Source organism: Prionailurus viverrinus, chromosome C2 (assembly GCF_022837055.1).
Source record: "Prionailurus viverrinus isolate Anna chromosome C2, UM_Priviv_1.0, whole genome shotgun sequence".
Classification (NCBI taxonomy): domain Eukaryota; kingdom Metazoa; phylum Chordata; class Mammalia; order Carnivora; family Felidae; genus Prionailurus; species Prionailurus viverrinus.
In genome coordinates, this window is record NC_062569.1 from 27,608,222 (window position 1) to 27,631,554 (window position 23,333).

Sequence of the window (23,333 nt, forward strand, 5' to 3'; positions counted from 1 at the left end):
TCGATCTCTGTAGCATAGATTCTCTGCTGTCCTCTATGCTTTTTTCAAGCCCAGTGATTAATTTTATGACTATTACTCTAAATTCTTGTTCCATTATATTGCTTAAATCGTTTTTGATCAATTTGTTAGCTGTTGCCACTTTCTGGAGTTTCTTTTCAGGAGAATTCTTCTGTTTCATCATTTTGGGTAGTCTCTGCAGTGGCTCCAAACTGCAGGGCACTTCCCTTGTGCTGTCTGGAGTAACTTGTATTGGTGGTCGGGGCCACAGTCAGACTGGTGTGTACCTTATCTTCTCCTCTCCCAGGGGCAGGACTCACTGTGGAGTGGCGTGGCCCCTGTCTGGACTACTTGCAGACTGCCAGGCTTGTGGTGCTGCTTTGATGGGATCTGGCGTATTAGCTGGGGTGGATCTGCAAGGTGCACAGGGCCACGAGGGGCAGGCTTAGCTCCATTTGCCTTCAGTGGTCCCCTGCAGGAGGGGCCCTGCAGCACCAGAAGGAGCACCAGGAGGGAGGCTGACCCGCCAGAGGGATGGATCCACAGGATCACAGCATTGGGCGCTTGCACGGTGCAAGCAAGTTCAGTGACGGGAACTGGTTCCCTTTCGAATTTCAGCGGGGGATGGGAGAGGGCGATGGTGCTTACCAGCGCCTTTGTTCTCCCACCAAGCTGAGCTCTGTATTCTTGGGCTCAGCAACTCTCCCTCCCGATGTCCTCTTGCCCTCCCTGCTGTCTGGGAGCAAAGCTGTTGAATTTTAACATTCCAGATGACAGCCCACTGGCTGTCAGAACTCACGGAGTCTGGCCCCTCCGCTTTTGAAGCCAGACTTCAGGGGCTCTGTCTTGCTGGGCAGGCTGCTCCTCCACCACCCCGGCTCCCTCCCACCAGTCTGTGTAGCACCCACCACCTCTCTGCCCTTCCTACCATGGTCCTTTTGTCTATGCTTGGCTCCGGAGCGTCTGTTTGCTAGTCTTCTGGTGGTTTTCTGGGTTATTTGGGCAGATGTGGGTGGAATCTAAGTGATCAGCAGGATGAGGTGAACCCAGCGTCCTCTTATGCCACCATATTCCCCTCTGAGCCTTTCTATTTTTTTTTTTTTAATATTATTTTTGAGAGAGAGAGGGAGACAGAAAATCTGAAGTAGGCTTCAGGCTCAGAGCTAACAGCTATTAGCTTCAGCTCTGAGCCTGAAGCCGAGACTGAACGCAACAACTGTGAGATCATGACCTGAGCTGAAGTCACACACTCAACCTACTGAGCCACTCAGGCACCCCACCTTTTTGCATTTCTAAAGAGCCTCTATTTATTGGTCCTACCATTCTCAGAGGTTCATGTTTTTATGAACATAGGTACAGGCTATTTTGTACAACTTTTTCAGTCAGGTACTACTGAAAAGTGGCAAAAAATTTAATTTGGCAAAGATTATGGAAAAACAGCCACTTATTTTCAAGCCACATTTATGGGCCAAAGGAGAATTTATGGCACATATTCATGTATCCAAACAATGGAAAATAAAGAGTTTACATACATTTTATATACATACCTTTACTAAGCAATTTTTATGTCCAGGTACAGAGCCATTTACATAGATTATATTGTGCTTTGTGTTTATTCTCCACACCTAAAGTAAGAAATGCAATTTCAATAGTTAAAAATTTGAGAATATACTTGTATTAAAACAAGCAATATGTTACTACAAGCTGAGTCTATAAGTAGCCTAAAAAGTAATCATCATATTAGCACTTCAAAAAAATTTTTAATTTTTTTAATGTTTTTATTTTTGAGAGAGACAGAGTGTGAGTGGGGGAGGAGTAGAGAGAGAGGGAGACAGGATCTGAAGTAGGCTCCAGGCTCTGAGCTGTCAGTGCAGAGCCTGACGCGGGGCTTGAACTCACAGACTGCGAGATCAAGACCTGATCCGAAGGGACGCCCAACCGACTGAGCCAGCCAGGCACCCCCTAGCACTTCAAGATGTTGAATGAGAATAGGAAAAATTCAAATGCTATGGATGACTTGTAATATAAGAGTATAACAGATGTGTTATGAAAGTGGTAGCAGCAATCCCTATCAAAATAACACCAGCATTCTTCACAGAGCTAGAACAAACAGTCCTAAAATTTGTACGGAACCAGAAAAGACCTTGAATAGCCAAAGCTATCTTGAAAAAGAAAACCAAAGCAGGAGGCATCAGACTTCTAGTTGTATTACAAAGCTGTAATATCAAGACAGTATGGTACTGGCACAAGAACACTCAGATCAATGGAACAGAATAGAGAACCCAGAAATGGACCCACAAATGTATGGCCAACTAATCTTTGACAGAGAAGGAAAGAATATCCAATGGAATAAAGACAGTCTCTTCAGCAAGTGGTGCTCGGAAAACTGGATAGTGACATGCAGAAAAACGAACTTGGACCACTTTCTTAAACCATACACAAAAATGAACTCAAAATGGATAAAAGACCTAAATGTAAGACAGGAAGCCATCACAATCCTTGAGGAGAAAGCAGGCAAAAACCTCTTTGACCTTGGTCATGCAACGTCTTCCTCAACGTCTCCAGAGGCAAGGGAGAATGGGAGAAGATATTTGCAGATGACATATCAAACAAAGGATTAGTATCCAAAATCTAAAAATAACTTATCAAACTCAATACCCAAAAAACAAAGAATCCAGTAAAGAAATGGGCAAAAGACATGAATAGACACTTCTCCAAAGAAGACATCCAGATGGCCAACTGACACATGAGAAAATGCTCAACATTACTCATCATCAGAGAAATGCAAATCAAAACCACAATGAGATACCACCTCACACCTGTCAGAATGGTTAACATTAACAACTCAGGCAACAATAGATGTTGGCGAGGATGCAGAGAATGAGGATCTCTTCTGCACTGTTGGTGGGAATGCAAGCTGGTGCACCACTCCGGAAAACAGTATGGAGGTTTCTCAAAAAATTAAAAATAGAACTACCCTATGACCCAGCAACTGCACTACTAGGTATTTATCCAAGGGATACAGGTGTGCTGTTTCGAAGGAGCACATGCAACCCAATGTTTACAGCAGTGCTATCAACAATAGCCAAAGTATGGAAAGTGCCCAAATATCCATTGATGGATGAATGGATAAAGAAGATGTGGTATATATATATACAATGGAGCATTACTCAGCAATCAGAAAGTATGACATCTTGCCATTTGCAACTACGTGGATGGAACTCAAGTGTATTATGCTAAGTGAAATTAGAGAAAGACAAATATATGACTTCACTCATATGAGGACGTGAATAGACGAAACAGATGAACATAAAGGAAGGGAAGCAAAAGTAATATAAAAACAGGGAGGGGGACAAAACAGAAGAGTCTACTAAGTATGGAGAACAAACAGAGGGTTACTGGAGGGTTTGTGGGAGAGGGGATGGGCTAAATGGGTAAGGGGCATTAAGGAATCTACTCCTGAAATCATTGTTGCATGCTAACTTGGATTGAAATTAAAAAATAAGTAAATTATAAAAAAAAAAGTGGTAGCAGGTTTTCATTTTATTTATTCATTTTATTTATTTTGGGAGAGAGAGCATGTGCAAGAGGGGCAGAGAGAGTCAGTGTGGGACTGTATGGTGCTCAAACTCGTGAATGTGTGAGATCATGACCTGAGCTGAAATCAAGAGTGGGATGTTTAATCGACTGAGCCACCCAGGTGCCCCAACTCTCATTTTAAATATAAATATGATTATATCTAATACAGGGGTGAGTATCCCAACTCTATAAAGAATTTATCAAATTCAACACCGAAGAAACAAATAATCCAGTGAAGAAATGGGCAAAAGACATGAAAGACATTTTCCAAAGAAGACATCCAGATGGCTAATAAACACATGAAAAGATGCTCAACATCACTCATCATCAGAGAAATACAAATCAAAACCAAAATGAGATACCACCTCACACCTATCAGAATGGCTAAAATTAACAACACAAGAAACAACAGATGTTGGCAAGGATGTGGAGAAAGGGGAAACCTCTTGCACTGTTGGTGGGTATGCAAACTGATGCAGCCACTCTGGAGAACAGTACAGAGGTTCCTCAGATAGTTAAAAAGAGAACTATCCTATGATCCAACAATTGCACTGCTTGGTATTTACCCAAAGGATACAAACATACAGATTTGAAGGGGTATGTGCACCCCTATGTTTATAGCAACATTATCAACAGTGGCCAAAGTAAAGAGCTCAAATGTCCATTAACTGATGAATAAAGATGTGGTGTGTATACAGATACAATGGAATATTACTCAGCCATCAAAAAGATTGTTGCCATTTGCAATGACGTGGGTGGAGCTAGAGTATATTATACTAAGTGAAATAACTCAGAGAAAGACAAATACCATATGATTTCACTCATATATGGAATTTAAGAAACAAAACAGATGGACATATGGGAGGGGGGGAAACGAAAAAAGAGGGAGGGAAACAAACCACAAAAGACTCTTAAAGATAGAGAACTGAGGGTTGATGGAGGGAAGTAGTAGGCTGATGGGTACTAAAGAGGGAACTTGTGATGAGCACTGGGTATTGGAGGTAAATGATGGATCACTGAATTCTCCTGAAACCAATACTGAACTGTATGTTAACTAGAATTTAAATAAAAATTTGAAAATAAAGTAGTAATTTTATTTCAATTTTAATACTAGCTTCCTGCAATTAGAAACTAGGGAAGTTACAACTTCTCTGGGTCTCATTTTCAAAATAAGTGTGCTGAGGAGATGGCTCTCATGTCCATGGCCTTTCATGTGAAAAAAAAATTTACACAAAGGGAGAGAATGGTTAAGAAATGGTAGTGAAAGAACAAAGCATGTGAGGTGAAAATAAATTCTGACCCACAGTTCATAGCTAATAAAGGCTAAGTGTTAAAATACCATGGAAACTGAAATATCTCACATATACACACATGCAAATACCACCACCCCACCCTGGACATACAAAGAAAATATCCACAAACAGATACAAACAGGTGATCTCTCACAGATGTAAAAATAATAGAAGGGAATAAAAATCTTTGGAGTGCCTGCGGGACTCAGTGGGTTAAATGTCTGACTCTTGATTTCAGCTCAGGTCATGATCACATGTTTGGTTTGTGGGACTGAGCCCTGCATTGGGCTCTGCTGCTTGGGATTCTCTCTCCCTCTCTCTGCCCCTCCCCCACTCATGGAAGCTCTCAAAATAAATTAAAAAAAAAAAGGGAACAAACCTTCAGATTTAAAGTTTAAAAAACTCTGCTGGTCCGAATTTATAAATAAGTAAAAAAATATATATCTAGAATAGAGGCTGGAAGAACATGAACCAAAATGTTAATAGTGTTTATCTTGGGGTATTGTTTTCAAGAATAGCTATTTTCTTTGTACTTTCTATACTTTGAAATGTATACACATACATATAGAAACATTGGTTATTTGTCAAATTCCTCAGATTAGCGGGGACTGAATTTAACTTCTCCCCTTTAAATATATATACTTATTTTATAAAGATGGATATATACCACAATCCTTTTTTGAGTACTATCTTTCCCTCCTGTGTTGATGGTCTCCCTCTCTCCTCTACATCCACTTTTATCCATCCACACCTTTGACATATAATCCAAAATAATCTGGCACATAATCCCACTTTTCTCTGTGCTTATGTAACGGCACAGCCACATATACATGTAGGGAGCTTTTGTTCATTAGTTGATAAAAGGGCAGTATTCTACACAATGCTCTGAATCTGACTTTTGTTCACGCGCTGTCTTCTTGTAGAAACCTACCAGGTCAAATAGATGACTTTTTCTTTTTATGACGGCACATTCCACAGCTTGGGTGTTAGATGAACACATTACCAACACAGACTATGGCTATACACACACAGAGTTCAAGTATCAGAACGATTCTACACAGACACACATGCAGAACATCCTCTGGTGCCTCTGCATTCAGGCATTAATTTATTCCTAAAAAAGAGTCACTTCAGAAACTTACTTTTAGTCCATATTCTGTCCTATCTTTGTTTCCCATTTGTCCAGGCATTTTAGTTCCAGGCCAGACTCTGGCAACATCCTACACAAGAAAACCAAAATTAGCACTGTTAAGTACTCTCAATTTCAAATAGAACAGATCAAACTGAAATGCAAACTGAGACAGGAGTTATTAAAATGTTGGACTTTTTCCTCATTCTGCTAGGCCCCAGTAAGGAACTAAATACGGATTTAGACATATTTACCCCAGAGGATTTCCTTTCTAAATTAAGTTAGAGCAACAAAATAAATACAGACTAAGAAACATATGTAAGAGAAAAACTCAGTAACAAGAGAGTAGCAACTGAGCTAACACCAGTTGAGAAGGAGAAAAGAAAAATTACAGGACATAAATACACGTCACACCACCATTCAAGGAAGACTTGACTGCCTGGTCTGTTTTCAATAATGTTCTGTATTAACTGACTTAATGGACTCCATCCACACCACTGCTGCTGGAATGGTTCCACTCCCCCACTCTTGCTTTTGATGTTACTCTCCTTCCCCAGAATGATTAAAGGACAGAATTAGTTATTAGAATATCGAGTTTGTCCAGTCCTGGTTGTCTCTGATTCATATAATTCAAACAGCTTCACACAGTCTCTCTGATTCTGGCTTTGGTAATGGATAATACTACATCTAAAGAAGCAAATTTGAATTACATCTCAAATGGGAAAGCTTCTCATGACACATGAACTCTTGGAATATAAACATTTCTGTATCACTAATCTGACAACCCACAAAACTCCCACAGAAGTTGCTCACCATAGCATTAGAGTTGGTTACTATGTAACCAACACAGATTAAAGACAATTCTGCATGTTACAGACTATCACTCTTATTCATTCTAGAAACACACTCAGTGATAGGCACACCTTGTTTAACATTACATTACTAAAAAAGGACTCTGCCCCCCCCCCCCCCGATTAAGTTTACATTCTCATTAAAAGTACACCCTCTCTGGATTATAAAGGTATTTACCACCTAATCCTGAATGGCAGTATTTACAAACACAGAACAGTGCACTTCATGACAAATAACTAAGCTGAGTGATAAAAATAGGTTCTTCTACATGTCATTTATTTCATGACAATTAACTAACGAGTGATGTTCTTCCACATGCCATTTTAATTGTGTGTGTGTGTGTGAGAGAGAGAGAAAACAAGCCTAATTTTTAAACGAGCTAGGGGTGCCTTAGTGGCTGAGTGGGTTAAGCATCTGACTGTTGACATCAACTCAAGTCATGATCTCACGGTGTGAGACTGAGCGCCATGTAGTGCTCTGAGCTGAGCATGGACCCTGCTTGGGATTCTGTCTCTCCCTCTCTCTCTGCTCCTCCCCTGCTCAAGCTCTAAGTAAATAAATAAGTAAATATTTTAAAAAATAAAAGAGCTTTGTTGAAGTACAATGCACATACCACACATTTTACTCTTTTTAGAGTATACAATTTAAATTAAAAAACATTTTTTAAAATTTACGCATTTATTTTGAGAGAGCACATGTATGTGAGAGGCGGAGGGGCAGACAGAGAGAATCCTAGGCAGGCTCCCTGGCATCCCAACACGGGGCTCGATCCTACGAACTGAACCATAAGATCGTGATCTGAGCCGAAATCAAGAGTCGGAGGCTTAACCAACTGACCATCCAGGCTCCCCTGAAGTATACAATTCAAAGATTTGAGTATACACAGAGAGTCGTGTATTACCACAAATGATCTTAGAACATTTTCATTCAATCTCAGATATTCCAAACCCATTAGTGGTCACTCCCTCCAACTCCCCCCAGCCCTGTGCAACCACTGATCTACTCTCATCTCCACAGATTTGCCTACAAGGGACATTTCACGTAAATGGAATCAAACAATATGTAGTCTGTGACTGGTTTCTTTCCCTTAGCATGTTTTCAACGTTCATCCCTGTTGTGGCATGTATCAGTACTTCATTCCACTTTATTGCTAAGTAACATTGTATGAATATACTACATTTAATTACCTATTCATCAACTGATGAACATTTGGGTTATTTCTCTTTTTTGGCTATTATGAATACTGCTATGAATATTCAGCAGAGAGCTAAGGAACAAATAAATACACACATATGAACATATCTATTTCTCTTATATACATATACAGTAAATGTATACTGATATCTACAATCTGAATTCAACCCTATAGCGTTTGTTCTAATTTCCCTCCTTTTCATACCTGAGTATCTTTTTCTAAGAGTGAGAAATTTGCTCCCATTGTCAATATATTCACTTATCATATTCAATCCTATAATTTACAGGAAATTATTTCAGAACACAAAATCCCTTCTCCATTTTCTATGTTCTTATTGTTTGTTTCTCCATTTTTCCTCTACTACTTCTCCCTTGCATGATACCATTCTTGACAATCTTCCCCAACAGTCTCTGTTAAGGCAAAGATGACTCTGGGAAGGAACCAGTGGGGCAGATTGGAAGGGCATTCTAATATCTGATTTCTTGCCGCAGACTTCAGAGGGCAGGATGGGAGACAGAGATGGAAATGAGAAAGCAGGAAGGAAAAGTACTGAGAAGACTGGCTGTAAGTATGTGGGTTATTATGAAATGATTCACGTCTGGCTCTGGAAAGTGAGACCAGGACTCATAAAAATGTGACAAGTACTATGACCCACCTGGAGTCAGATTGAAATTATGTGACATGATCCCAAGAACAGACTAGAGCACTGTATGTGCAGAAGCTGAATATTTAGCATTAAAAAGAGGTCACTCAAGTTATACTTACACCAGTTGAAATAGCCCCAGGTCTCCTGTGGGTTTTTGTTTGACCATGAGTAGCAGGCTGGCCTTTAAATCCCCATCTTTTCATGACGCCTTGAAAACCTTTACCAATACTGAACAAGGTAGACATTAGAATTTATATAATAAACAGAGCATAAAATATTCCCAACTGTGCATTTTCTTAATAGTACCTTAGAATTTTAACAACGCTGCTTATCTAAATAACTGGGAAAAGCTATGCAAGGAAAACTGCAAATGAACAGTTCTTTACCTATGTCCTGGTCTGCACCCCTTCCTGGAGCCTCATTCCATATAAAATGATTAATTCAAAATTATGAGACAAGCTAAGCAGAGAAGTTCTATCTGAACAGGGAGTTTTATTATCCTGTAAAACAAGGGTAAAGCTCTAGAAATTCCACAGTACTCATAAGCTATGTAGCAGGCAACCATTAAGATCCCCACCACCTGGTACTCATGCCCTTGTGTAATCACCTCCCCTGGAGTCTGGGTGCGCCTAGGAACTCAGGTCTAAGGAATAAACTGTGGCAAAACAATAAAAGATCACTTCTGACATTAGGTTACAAAGAGACTGTGGCTTCCTACTTGGCACACTCTTCCTGCTGGGCTCTGGAGGAAGTCAACTGCCATTTCCTATAGAGTGTCATGTGGTAAAGATGTCTCCAGCCAACAGCTATGGTCCTAAGCCTTGCCAAGGCCAGGTCAGTGAGCTTGGAAGGCAGTGTTCAGGTTGAACCGAGATGACTACAGCCTTGACTGCCTGGTTGCAGCCCTGTTAGAGACCCTGAGCCACAGGCACTCAGCTAAGTTGTACTGGGATTCCTGGTCCCAGAAACTGTGAGGTAATACATGTTTGTTGTTTTAAGCTGTTATGTTTTGGGGTAATGTGTTAGGTGGCAATAGGTAACAGAACACTAAATAAAACTATAACAATGCCCTAATGCTGGACAAAGTTTACTTTTATAAGTTATCCGATGGATCTTGCTCTCAAGGTTTGAATAGGAAGCTCACAGAGAAATAGAATCAGAGACTAGCAATTTCTTAAAAATCTAGTATGTCAATTTTTAAATAAAACCATTCTGTTTTCAAATTCTGCTCAGTAGAGAAACATTCTGTGATGCAAGTAGAAAGTGGGTAATACTAAGGTTCAGCATTATTAAAGTTGTCTTTGTCAAATATATCAGCACAAAGATACAATGAAAGGGCTAGAATGCATTGCAAGGCTGTACCAAATGTATCTGTATACTCTTAAGATAATAACTTTTTCGCCTTTCACTAGATAATATGTCAACATATTTTTAATGCTGTATTCCTTAATGTTAACAAAGCTAAATATTATTAGTGCATAGTTCAGGCCACTTACAAAATGGACCAAATGCACAAGATGATAAAAACCATGTTCTTTCCACAAGGACTTTGTTAAGTATTTGTCAATGATCAGAGAGTAATGGATTGAAGTAAGCCCATACAAGTAAAAGTTTGTCTTAAATTAAGTCAGTAATTCACCATAAAAACAATATGAACTATGTATGTGTAGAACCTAATAGCTGAATATTATCAAATCACAGGTCAAAAGTTACTTGTATAGGAATAATTTAAATGTAGCTCACACCGTTTTCTTCACATTAATCAACTGAATGCATCACTGATGATGTGCACATAATTCTGCCTTGCCTCAAAAACTCAAGATAATGTTTATTCCTAGTCAAAGAGCTAAAATAGTAACTTAACATATATTAAATGAGAAATCCACTATAACTTTTGCAAGGAGATTATCATCTAAGAACAGAAACTGTGATAATCAAATGTTTTACTGAAATTTTGCTTCTGAAACTTAAATATTTCTAGTTAATGCTGCATTTTAGAACATTTGAAAAATAAAATGCTTGGCAATTTAAAAATAAAGAAGAAATACCTACAAAGTCATCTGACCCTCCGGATAGTATCTGGCAAATAACACTTTACAGAGAAAAAGAGAGGGGACTAGCAACACTAATCTAAACTGAACATGTTTTAAAAATACCACATTCTAACACTGGCCATTCTTGGTAGAAAGTTTACTAGTACCTTCTGAGTTCTCAAACTGATTCATCGCTTTCTTAAAGAGTGCTAGTGTGTGCACCAATAAAACAAATGCCAGGTAGATTACAGAAGATAATTTAGGTCGTTTTAAGAGTACATGCTTGTAAGACGAAAGCAGCATCCTGAAAGTGCTAATTATCTGTTGACTAATTACAGACTGTTTTTCAATCTAGTTCTAGAATGCATCATGTTGTTATGCTGTGAACAATGGGAACCTCTTCAGTAAATAACCTTTAAACAACAGGATAAATGCAAATGACATGACAAATTATTGGCCCAATTCAGATGATGGAGAAGACACTGCACCTGTTGATCCATGGGCGGTACAGGTATCTATTCTACTGCTTCTCTCAGTTGTCACCCAACTGGAGAACGAAAACAAAACAAAAGCCAAGAAGAGAACTGAACTATATACTTAGCATCCCAAGTCACATTTCAAATACAAGGTTTTCACAGGTCACATAAAAGAAAACCTTTATTTTACTAAAAAGGATACACAGCACATAACACATATGCTTTACCTCCCTACCCCTTTTCTGCTGTAGGTTTTAGTTAGCAGAAAAAAAATCAAATAAAGGAAAATTCAAGTCAGAAAGAACACAATGTGAGATGTTCCAAATTTCGTGAGATTTATCAGAAAATTAGGAAAAACATAAAAATTTATTTAAAGCATTTATACTTGATAAACCAAAAATTCATCAGAAAGCTCAGAGATCCTATTAAATTTAGGAGAATACTGCCCTTGTTTCTCAGTCCATTTCCCCTTAGTATACTTTAAATTCATGAAGGGCAGGGGATTGTGTTTTATTCAACCCCTGTACCCAACCTAGAAAAGTCAGTTATTTTGTTACTGACTATAGCTGTGTCTTAGGAAGAAGGCTAATTCTTTTCCTGTATTTTGTCCTATAGTTTCCAAACGTGTATAACGGGCATGCCTTAAGATGATGGTGTTAAAAAAGGGGGAGGAGGGGCTTAAAGGTATGACAATCATAGTATCTCACAGAAGAAAATGCATAGTTTAATGTTTCCCCACTGCATTTTATAAATCTCTAGAGATCACTGTTATGTGAATTTCATTCCCTTGGTGTATTATGTCAAAAGCATAAATGTCTATCAGTAGACACACAGATTTTAATACAAATCCATCATTTATTTCCCCACACTGCAGGAAACTGCCATTGACTGCATGATTCTAGATATATTTGTATAGGTGATAAAACAAAATGCCCACAGGTGAGGAATGCTCTCAACTCCATTCATTCTGAGTCCTTGGAGAACTTCCTCCCAAATTCTCATCACCAAGTTTTTCCCTCGACATGGGCTTCTTCTATCTTTCTTTCCTTGGTATTGCTTTTTCTCCTTCTTGGGAAGCAAATGGTTCCCCCTTCATTCCCAAATCCAAAGACTTTTATAAAAATCAATTTTTATTATGGAAATTTCAAAACTTAGTCAAAAGCAGAGAGACAAGTACAATGAATAACCTATGTATCCCATCACCCAGGGCCAAATATTATCAACTCAAGGCTTATTCTGTTTTATCTATTCCCCTCCTCTGTTAATGAATTATTTTGAAACAAATTCCAGATATCATAGTATTTCATCCATAAACATTTTAATATGGATCTCTTTTAAAGATCCTTTTCAAGAACAAAACCACAATACCATTATCACAATCTAAAAAAATTAGTGATTCTTAATATCAAATAACTAGTCAGTATTCAAATTTCTATGGCCTTTTTAAAAACAGAGTTGTCCTCTATCCTTCCTGCTTACCACCCTTCCCCTCACTACTCTCAGTCATCATTTCCTCCCTATTTTTCTGCTTCTCTAACACTCTTTGAGAAGTTTCTTACCTCTTGCTGCTACATGAAACGATGGTCTTAAGAGTCCTGCTGCTGACCCTCATTTCAATATGGTTTAAATCAGGGTTGGCAAACTACAGCCTATAGTGGCCACTTTTGTAAATAAAATTTTACTGGAACATAGCCATGTACACTTATTTACTTATTGCCTATGGCTGCTATGGAGCTATAATTTGCAACAGAGAACATAATGCTTGTAAACCTCAAAAATTTTAAATCTGGTCCTTTGAGAAAAAGTCTGCTGACTCTTGAACCTATTACTAACAAGCCAGGGTTTCACAAACCTTGCCCTCTGGCAAGAATTCTGCTACTATCTCATTCCACACATGTACCGTCCATAACTAATCAGAAGTATCACAGCCATTCAATCATAATGTTTCAGAAACAGAAACTGAACATCTCTCTTTCTTCAAGCTATGCTCCTTTAGAGACACTAGAGTGACATTCCTAAGACAACAGTCTTTTCACACAAGCTTTCCCCTGCTTTAAAAAGCAAAACAGCAACAACAACAAAAACAAGCAAACTAAACCATAACCTTAGGTGGCTGTCAGTCAGTAACTTCTTTAGCTTGGGGTATACGAGACCTTTTATAACTAGGTCCACTCTACCTTTCAAACACTGCCCATCCTAGTCATAGGAGATTATTCTGTGAATCCCTAAGTATGCCACTCTCTTTCCTGTTTTTGCTCATTCTGCTCCCTCAGCCTCAAATACCCTTCTCATTGCATTGTCTTTCTACTTTTACCATGAAAAAGAACTGAAAGTGTTTGTCATCATGTGTTACATCAGCTACAAAGTACTTGATTTTTTTTTATTAAAAATAATCAAAATCCATACTGTAAGTAGAGGTTTTTGTATCAGAACCATTTCTAAATTGAGTTTTACTTTTTCTCTTTACCTGATTTATGCTGTAAAAAGTTTAAGTGACTTGTACATAATCTCTCAGAAAAAAAATAACTGAGTACTAAATGGAAGAGAGGACTCTTGACTTGTCTCAAGATACCCCAAGATCAGACTATATTTTTATGGAGGTGAGGGTGGGAAAGTAAAGAAATCAACTGATTGAAAACCAGCCTCTCTATGGTTAAACATTCCTATGAATACAGGGAAATGGAGACTCACATCAGGTCCTCACCAAAATCATGACTGGGCTGCTTCTTTATGAAATCGAGCAACTGAGAATAGATTAGAGTAAGATGGTGTCTTTACTTGTGAAAAAGTAATGTGAAATGTAAAGGCATAATGTCCAAATTAACAATCAAAAGAATCTCTTGTAGGATACAATTTGATATTACTTTCCTATGTTTTTGATTCAAACCACCCAAAAAGATTTTCTTTTTTCTTTCCTTTTTTTTTTTTATTTTTATTTTTAAAAAATTTTTTTTTCAACATTTATTTATTTTTGGGACAGAGAGAGACAGAGCATGAACGGGGGAGGGGCAGAGAGAGAGAGGGAGACACAGAATCGGAAACAGGCTCCAGGCTCTGAGCCATCAGCCCAGAGCCTGACGCGGGGCTCGAACTCACGGACCGCGAGATCGTGACCTGGCTGAAGTCGGACGCCTAACCAACTGCGCCACCCAGGTGCCCCATTTCCTTTTTTTTTAATGAGAGACACAAAGAGACTGAGAAAGAGAGAGCCCGAGTTTGTGTGACAGGGACAGAGGGAGAGAGAAAGATACAGAATCTTCACCCAGTGTGGTACCAGACTCGGGGCTCCATCTCACAACTGGGAGATCGTAACCTGAGCCTAAATCAAGAGTCGGATGCTTAACCAATTGAGCCACCCAGGAACCCTCCCTCCTCCCGACAAAAGCTTTTAATTAAAACTATTTTTTACTAGTAAACAAAAAAGGAAAATTTTTTTCAACGTTTTTATTTATTTTTGAGACAGAGAGAGACAGAGCATGAACGGGGGAGGGGCAGAGAGAGAGGGAGACACAGAATCGGAAACAGGCTCCAGGCTCTGAGCCATCAGCCCAGAGCCTGACCCGGGGCTCGACCTCACGCACCGTGAGATCGTGACCTGGCTGAAGTCGGACGCTTAACCGACTGCGCCACCCAGGCGCCCCAAAAAAGGAAAATTTTTAAGAAAATAAATTATATGCACGTAAAAGGCCCTATTAGCTAATTCATGATCTCTATCAGGATTAGCCTTTAATTTATGACAAACTAATAAGGCACAAATGTTTCAATCTTTCATTATAGCTTCTCATTTCAACAAACTCATGCTACTTTCATCTCTGCACATTCCAAGGATAAGGCATCTCTCCGAGGACCCCCATCAACTTTAGGAATCAATTTGTACCCGATTCAGTGTTGTCTAAACCTATTCAATCAGTGATATACAGCTCCTGAGCCCACAAGGCACAGTGGAATTTTTCAGTTGCTTTATGTTCTATCACATTTAGTTAAAAGCTGGCACCGAACAGCTGTATAGCGGTTACCGTCTAGGATGAGTTTGTGACAGCATGACCTGAAATGTAGAATGTACTGTTTCTGTCTAAAAACCATACACCTCCCATCAATATCTGGGAACATTTTTATCAACAAGTGACTGCTAAGAGTGCACGGCGTATAGTTTCCTGACTTCAAATCCAGCTTATTCAACAGTACAAAGAACCAAATATGCAGTGACTCCTTTGAATCCTCTTATAAAAGGGAGCACTTCCTGGCTGTCCTAAATAAACCCAGAAAACCATATTTGCTGTCCTAAGTTCACTGTGTGCTTCTGAAACACACACACACACACACACACACACACACACACACACCACCACCACCAACAAAACCCAAAAAACAAAAAACCCTCAAATAACTGAATCATTTCATAATATCCTGAAAGGACATAATAGTTTTCTGCAGGTCTTTAGCCATACCACTTTCTTCAATAGATCAGAAGACCATATTGCTGTTTTGTTGAATCTACCGTTAAGTCTTCCTCTTCATTAATATAGATAAGAGTGAGTTATGCCAAACCATATAGTCTCATGCCCTTACGGTAAAGAGCATGAAATCTACACTCAGACAAGTTAAGCCACCTGCCCAAGGACAAATCCCTGGTAAATGGAAGCATCTGGCCATGCTTTCAACCGAGGTCATACTGCCTCTTGGGAACCAGATTAGAGCAAAAACACAAAAATATCCAGTACGCTGAGGGTCACAAAGCTTTAAAGGCATCCTCATTACTCTGTAAATTCTAGATGTAGCAGGTAGTATGTAATCTTAAAACGACATAGAGCGCTTTGTAAAGCTCCAACTTTGCTATGCAAGTCAATCTTAAGATGGCAATAACTAGATGTATCAGAAAATACCACCACACCAGAATTCCTAATGACTTAATGTTTTTTATTCATTTTAAAAGATATTTCCTACTGAAAAAAACTTTTTTCCCCTAAAATCTGAAAACAAATAAAAAAGCAGTAATATCAACAATAGTGATGGCAGCCAATACTCCTGAGCATTTAATACGTGGCAGGCCTTGAGCTAATAGTTTTCTGTGCATTCTCATTCAATCTTTACAACACGGCTATGAGGCAGTGCTAGAATTATTCTCATGTTGAAGATGAGGCAACGGAGAGGTTGAGAAAGCTGCCCAGGTCACACGGCTAAAGGGAAGCAAAGCCCGTGCTTTTGGCCATTCCCTATTCTGCCTCTCATTAGGCCTTACTTTTGCTGATTTTGAGTAAAAAATGCTATTTCGTATAGTTAAAAGTGAGGCGATAATAGATGACTACTACACAAATTTTTAAAGCAACAAAACAACAAAATATAACCCCAAACACTACCCACCAAACTCTCCTTTATCTTGAAACACACATTCACTCTGATTTAAGAGGGATTAGTTTTTATAGAGGTTATTTTCTTCTATAGTTTAATCACTCATTTTGAAACTGTTTCATTACTATGCTTAAAAATGTACTGCTTTGAATAATAGTAAAGTAACTTACTAAAAATGAATTAAAATTGAAAATGTACAGGGCTAAACAGCAATTGTATCCTGAAGGCAGCACATGCCTTGTTTTCTCCTCCTAGAGTTCAGAGCAAGCATCCGCTAGAAAGAAGAATAACGGGCTAGTGGGGAAGGTTTCTGCCAGGATACAGGCACCCTTCTGACAGTATGCAGGACTGGGCATAGAGCCCAAAGAGTCTTTGCTCTTTTAAGAATCCACCTGGCATTTTAATCACCTTAAGACTTTGAAGGGCAACCATATTTCTGTATATAATGTGGTATTTTAATGAAAGAACCCAAATTAACCAAATCTCAGTAATGTGCAAAGGTGCTGGACCAGTCACCTAATCTCCCCCACTCCTTTCATTTCTAATACCAAGGATAACATTATCAAGGTAAATGCCTATTTTTCCATTTCAAGGCCAAAGGGCAGTAAGAATTGAAAGAGCAGTGATGAGTTTAAGGGATTAAAATTATGCTCGAAAATATACGGGTTATTGTAATTGGCCCAGACTTGTAAACAGGATTGTTAGATTATCCTTTGTACAGAAAGAAAAAAATCTTTTAAATAGCTGAATGAACTGTTTTCTAACTTCATTCTGGGTTTCCGAATTTAAATAAATAAGTGAACAAATAAGTTCCAGACAAGCAGAAAAAAACTTACTGCAGGTTTGTCACTGTCACGATTTAAAGCTTAATAAGGTGCGCCTGGGTGGCTCAGGTGGGTTAAGCGTCCAACTTCGGCTCAGGTCATGATCTCACGGTTTGTGGGTTCAAGCCCCGTGTCGGGCTCTGTGCTGACAGCTCGGAGCCTGGAGCCTGCTTTGGATTCTGTGTCTCCCCTCTCTCTGCCCCTCCCCTGCTCACGTTCTGACTCTCTCTCACTCAAAAATAAACATTAAAATTAATAATAAAGCTTAATAAAACACTTGGCAGGAAAGGGCACCACGCCCACGTCATAGAGGTATCAGCACCGTGGTGTCCTTCCAGTCCTTTCAGACAAGACCTAACCGCCTTTCCCTACAATGTAGAGTGCATTTTTACAGTTTTATTTTTGTTTATTCTTTCATTCTTGTCTAATTTCTTTCCTTTAAAAAAAAACCCTATAAGGGGCGCCTGGGTGGCGCAGTCAGTTAAGCGTCCGACTTCAGCCAGGTCACGATCTCGCGGTCCGTGAGTTCGAGCCCCGCGTCAGGCTCTGGGCTGATGGCTCAGAGCCTGGAGCCTGTTTCCGATTCTGTGTCTCCCTCTCTCTCTGCCCCTCCCCCGTTCATGCTCTGTCTCTCTCTGTCCCAAAAATAAATAAAAAACGTTGAAAAAAAATTAAAAAAAAAAACCCTATAAAATATGACAAGTACCATTAGGATTCACCAGAAAACAATGGGCTAAGCATCCTATGTTGAGGACAGAATCAACAGTCACTCTCATCTCACCTACTGTTTATTCATAGTCATTTTCTTCTCAAAGCTGAGAGTGAAAGAAAGGGAGAACATCTATTAGAAGTTATACTGGAATGTAATCGCCATTATAGAACAGGGATATAAACTTTAAAAGATGCCAGGGCAGGGCGTGAGGAACACATCACTGTACATGCTAGTCTTAAATTTTTATTTAGAATGAATTACATAAAACTGTCATATTTCAAAGACAGGGCTTTTAACAGCATAGCTGTAAACAGGATAATGAAACTGAAAAATTATTCTGCTAGAATGGTTTTAAAAAAATTTTTTTAATGTTTATTTATTTGTGAGAGAGAGAGAGCCAGACAGGCAGAGTATGAGCGGGGGAGGAGCAGAGAGAGAGGGAGACACAGAATCTGAAGCAGGCTCCAGGCTCTGAGCTGTCAGCACAGAGCCCGACGCTGGGCTTGAACTCACGAACCGTGAAATCATGATCTGAGCCAAAGTCACACACTTAACTGACTGAGCCACCCAGGCGCTCCTGCTAGAATGGTTTTATATATTAGATGTAAAAACCTTTCCTATTAATTTAAATTAAATTTAGATTCTCAAGCCCTCTGGATGAAAAGTGATTTCTGGTATAAAAGTAAAAATTAAAATGAACTCTGGAAAGTATGTATTTACCTCATATTCCAAAGTGACGCTAGTAAATACTTATTTATACAGAGAATCATACCCAAATTTGGCACAGATAAATACAATGTATCTTTCAATGCAAGCAGATTTTCCAATGCAATTATTAACTGAGAAACATTTAAAAATTTAAGAAAGTCTTCAAGAAGAAGTTACTACTGTTGGTCACTGGTCACTTAAAAAAATGCAGACGATTTCATCCTTGAAGTAGTTTCTATTAACATTGTATTCTCTTATTTTAGGTAGTATATTGTTTTAAATTTTCTTATCTATCTATCAATCAACACTGTGAGCAGGTAGAGGGGTGGGAGGGAGCAGGGGGTGGAGGGAGAGGGAGGGAGGGAGGGAGGAAGGGAGGGAGGGAGAGAGAGAGAGAGAAAGGGAGAGAAAAGAGAGAGAATCTTAAAGCAGACTCCATGCTCAGCAGAGAGCCCAATGTGGGGCTCAATCCCATTACCCTGGGATCATGACCTGAGCATAAATCAGGTGCTCAACCAACTGAACCCTCTTTTCAAATTTAATTTAATTTTGATTTTTTTGTAAAGTAGGCTTCATGCCCCACAGGGAGCCCAATGAGGGGCCTGAACTCACAACCCTGAGATAAATGCCTGAGCTGATATCAAGAATTGGATGCCCAAGCCACCTAGGCGCCCCAAATTTTCTTAGTTATTCCTAAACTATGTTTAGTCAAGCAATTAAAATTGAAGGTATAAAGTAAAAAAAATTGAAATACTCAAAATGTAAGTGCAGATTTAACACTTAAATATAAATATTACAATGTGAGAAAAATGAAGATTTTCAATGAGATTAATTTCAGATTTTTCTTTTCTAATAGAAAGAACATGATGAAGACCATTAATTACTAAAGAGACCAATTTTCAGTTTTATGTTAACTAAAATGTGAGTTATAAATAGGCCTACTTTTATTGACCCTGTTACTCAAAACTGGATCGATTAAATTTGCTTGCTGTAAAACAGATGTTTATGTGTTATAATTTGAATAAAGACTTAGGAAAAGGAAAGGATTAGGATTCCAAGCTGGGTGAAGGAGTAGGAAGGGAATGTGGTTCCACTGGTGAGCCATTGACTGTTCTCTAGTCCAGTGTTTCTTAAAGTGTGGTCCCTGGACTAGTAGCATCTACTTCAGTAGGTGCTTGTTAGAAATGCAAATTCTCAGGTACTACCCCAAACCTACCAAAAAAGAACTGTGTGTGTGTGTGTGGGGGGGGGGGTGGTGGTGGCCTGGAGGGTGGGGTGTCCTGCAATCTGTGTTTAACAAGCCCTCCTGCAGATTCTGAAACCTACTCAAGTGTGACAACCACTGCCCCTGCCTGTAAATCCATATCCTTCATCGTGTGACCTGTGTCACTGTACGGTTTTTTCTAACAGGATTAATAATCAAGAAAAGGGGGTCCAGACATATCAAAACATTTAAAACAGGGGCTGGAAATGGAGGACAAAGAAGCAAATCTCTGGCCGTAAGCAAGACATAGTAAGGGACCGAGAGTACTCGTAATCTATTCCCAAAAGATGATGGTTCCATTTATAGTCAACAAGGAGAAGAACATTCTCATTGGCTGTAAAGAACTTCAACTCCGTAAACTGAGAAGCATCAGGAAAAGGAGACCAGGATTTAAAAAGGAAAAAGAAAAGCGAGCAGATGCGTGTGTGTGTCCTCCATTATCTGTCAAGGGCAAAAGGGAGAGGCAGCAGCCACCAGGACTGCATGCAGCTGAGGATCCAATGCTGCCCCTGGAAGGAATTCAAAACAGCTCCTCGTGAGAAGGACAGAGTCCCACTAATTTACAAACACTCAGAAGCATCTTGAGGCCATAAATAACATGCTAGCTACAAGAGTCACTGGAAATATTCAGCAAAAAGCGAAAGTCTTATTTCATCACATCTGAAGTAGTAATACGACGTAAAGACACTCCCACGAGATTAAAGTGCACACTTGTGTGGGGTAACTCTTGCCAGTTACCTGGTGAAAAGTCAAACAGAATCCTGGACTGCAGCACACACAACAGTGAGATCTTCTCAAATGAAGGTCCTCCCTTCTCCAGAGTTGAACGGCAACTACTTTAAACCCCAGGGCTAGTTGTTCCCCCAGCTCTTATCAGCCATCTAGTCTTGAGACTGGCACAAGGATTTATAGTTTTCTAGGTACATGATATTAAAACAGTTTCCTTTTCGTTTTATACTCGTAATAAAAAGGATTAAGTTTTAAAACTAACTTTTAAGAAGTCAATGAAACCTGACAGCAGCATATGAAATGAAAGCATTTGCTGAACACAGCCATCTGAAAAGCTGGCTTTAGTCCAAGCTAGTCACAAATCCCAGCACAAGGCACCTGCTAACAAAGGCCTCTGACTTTGTAGGACTTCTCAGAATAGCTCATATATTCGGTAAACTAGGTAACAGAATTTATGCACTATCAGCTGTGTGTATATTAACAAAATTACTGAGGTACTTTATTACATGTAATAATCAACTCAGAAATTAAAAAGGAAAATCATCTGATTCACGACACACACATCTCCCTAGGTAACGAAAGTTTTACAGCTCCAATATTCTGAGTTCTTGACAAGGAAAGACAGAACAAAGAAAGTTACCAAGTAATTTTAGAGGCCTCAGTAAGTAGGAATGAGTCTGCAACAATCAGGATGCAGGAAAAAAAGGGGGAGAAGTCCATAATCTCTCTAAAAAGAGGACCCACTGTATTGTCCATCTATCCGGACTCCATTTCTAAATAGCTAATCAAAGGTAAGAGCTGTTTGCTATGGCTCTTACCTGAGTGGAAATAAAGTGCATCTGACTGCATTAAGGAAACTGATGCTGGCACTCATCTGGTTTCTTTGCTTAAAAGCTCTTTGGCTCAGTCACTGTGATTGTCAGACTGTTCCAGAGCACCTGTGGACCACCGTTAATTTTCAAACGGTTCCCAGACCCATTTTTCAAATGACAAAAAAGGCACACAAAAGAAGTAAAATTATCATCTGTGGTGACAGAACAAGAAACAAGAAGAGCCAAGAGCTGATATTTGGAGTTTAGTTTAGCCTAGGTCAGGTGGATTCTACTAACATATACTGAACAATTTCTACACAAACATAGACGGGGGATCAGTTACTTCATTCCATAGTGAAGTAACCTTAACCAAATTTTGAACTGCTGCTTCTCTAAGAGCTAAATGTTTCCTGGAGATCATCCTGCCAGTACCGAACTTATCTTAAGCCATCTGACAGTAAGATATGAAAAAACTACAGTACCAGAAATACCATTGCCCAGTCTGAAAAATGACTCAAAGTCAGCATTTTTCTGTTAGTGTGACAAATAAGTGTTGATTTCTGCCAAATTAAACCCTTGTTTAAGGATAAAAAAATATTCTGTTTTTATGGAAGAAGTCTCACTTGTCCAGCACTGAGAGATAACCCCACACTGCTAGAGGTCTAAGGTGTAATACTACTTCTTCCAGCTTTTGACAGGCTTTTATTTTAACACAGTTAACAAAATGTTTTATAGTTACCCTAGGGTTACCTTAAGCAAAACAACCATCACAAACCATATAAAATGTTTGTAATGTTTCTAATTTAACCATCTCCTAGAGTTGGAAAGAACCACCAATTACTAGATGACACAATCTCAAAAGAACTGCATAGCACTGTTCATTTATATTTCACCATCAAACAGCAGGTAGCCTTTGGTCTTAAAAATAGAAGCGGGCCCAACCCACAAAGAACCTGAGTAATGTGACCTTTCTTTCAGTCTCATTTCCAGAAGCATGCGTCTCAGTTTAAAACCTGTAAGTTGATGTGAACTCTTCACATACAACTAATTCAGTGCAATTTAAAATCCAGTACAATCAGTAACATTATAGAATTACGAATGAGAATAATGGTTACTTAATCTTTACTCATTGACTGGAAAGACTATACTTTCACTTGCTCTGTTATTTTTTAATATGAGAAGAACAAAAGGAAAAGAACCTGTTAAGCAGACCTACGTTTTGGCTGTGACATCCACATACTGTCCAGGGCGAAAGTGAGCAGCATAAAGAGGAGTGCCTTTATGAAAAGAAAACAAGCAATATATGAAATGTCGGCCCAGAACAACGTCACTGAACATAAACTACATCTAGAAAGCCTATCAGGTTTCCAAAAAAGTAGAAGATTCTCTTCTGCAATTATAATTACTAGAAACATCAATAATTAAAATTGTTCATCAAACATGTTTTAATCGACTGTCCATGGGCTGAAGAACAATGTGTCCCAGGATGTTGGGCCAACAGATCACGGCTGGCGGATGGGCTTGTGCCTTTACAGAGGCCAACGTGGTACTGGTTGAAATGGGTAATTCACATGACGGACACTGTGTTCTTGCTGGTAAATACATGGGTTTGATGATTTTTTGTTGCTTTGGTAAATAACAATATACTGACTTAAGGTATTTTTCCTATTTCATATAACGAAAATAAAAATAAAAGAATGACTCAAAAAAATGTTCTGGCTGGATCAAATCTTTTT

At 39.0% G+C, this 23,333-nt stretch overlaps 1 protein-coding gene and 1 long non-coding RNA gene across 2 annotated transcripts in view; one reads left to right on the forward strand and one right to left on the reverse strand.

The window, feature by feature from the left end:
- MRPL3 (mitochondrial ribosomal protein L3) overlaps positions 1–23,333 on the reverse strand; it is a 58,818-nt gene that overhangs the window by 15,404 nt on the left and 20,081 nt on the right. The window contains exons 6-9 of the mRNA XM_047875725.1: positions 22,814–22,874; positions 8,810–8,918; positions 6,011–6,088; positions 1,545–1,622 (exon numbers count right to left, since the gene is read on the reverse strand). Of these exons, the coding sequence (XP_047731681.1) occupies positions 1,545–1,622; positions 6,011–6,088; positions 8,810–8,918; positions 22,814–22,874 (326 nt within the window). The remainder of the gene's footprint in view (positions 1–1,544; positions 1,623–6,010; positions 6,089–8,809; positions 8,919–22,813; positions 22,875–23,333) is intronic.
- Positions 8,533–23,233, forward strand: LOC125175297 (uncharacterized). Its single transcript, XR_007155741.1, has 3 exons — positions 8,533–8,608; positions 11,079–11,234; positions 20,203–23,233. It is a non-coding gene; the product is annotated as an uncharacterized LOC125175297 (long non-coding RNA).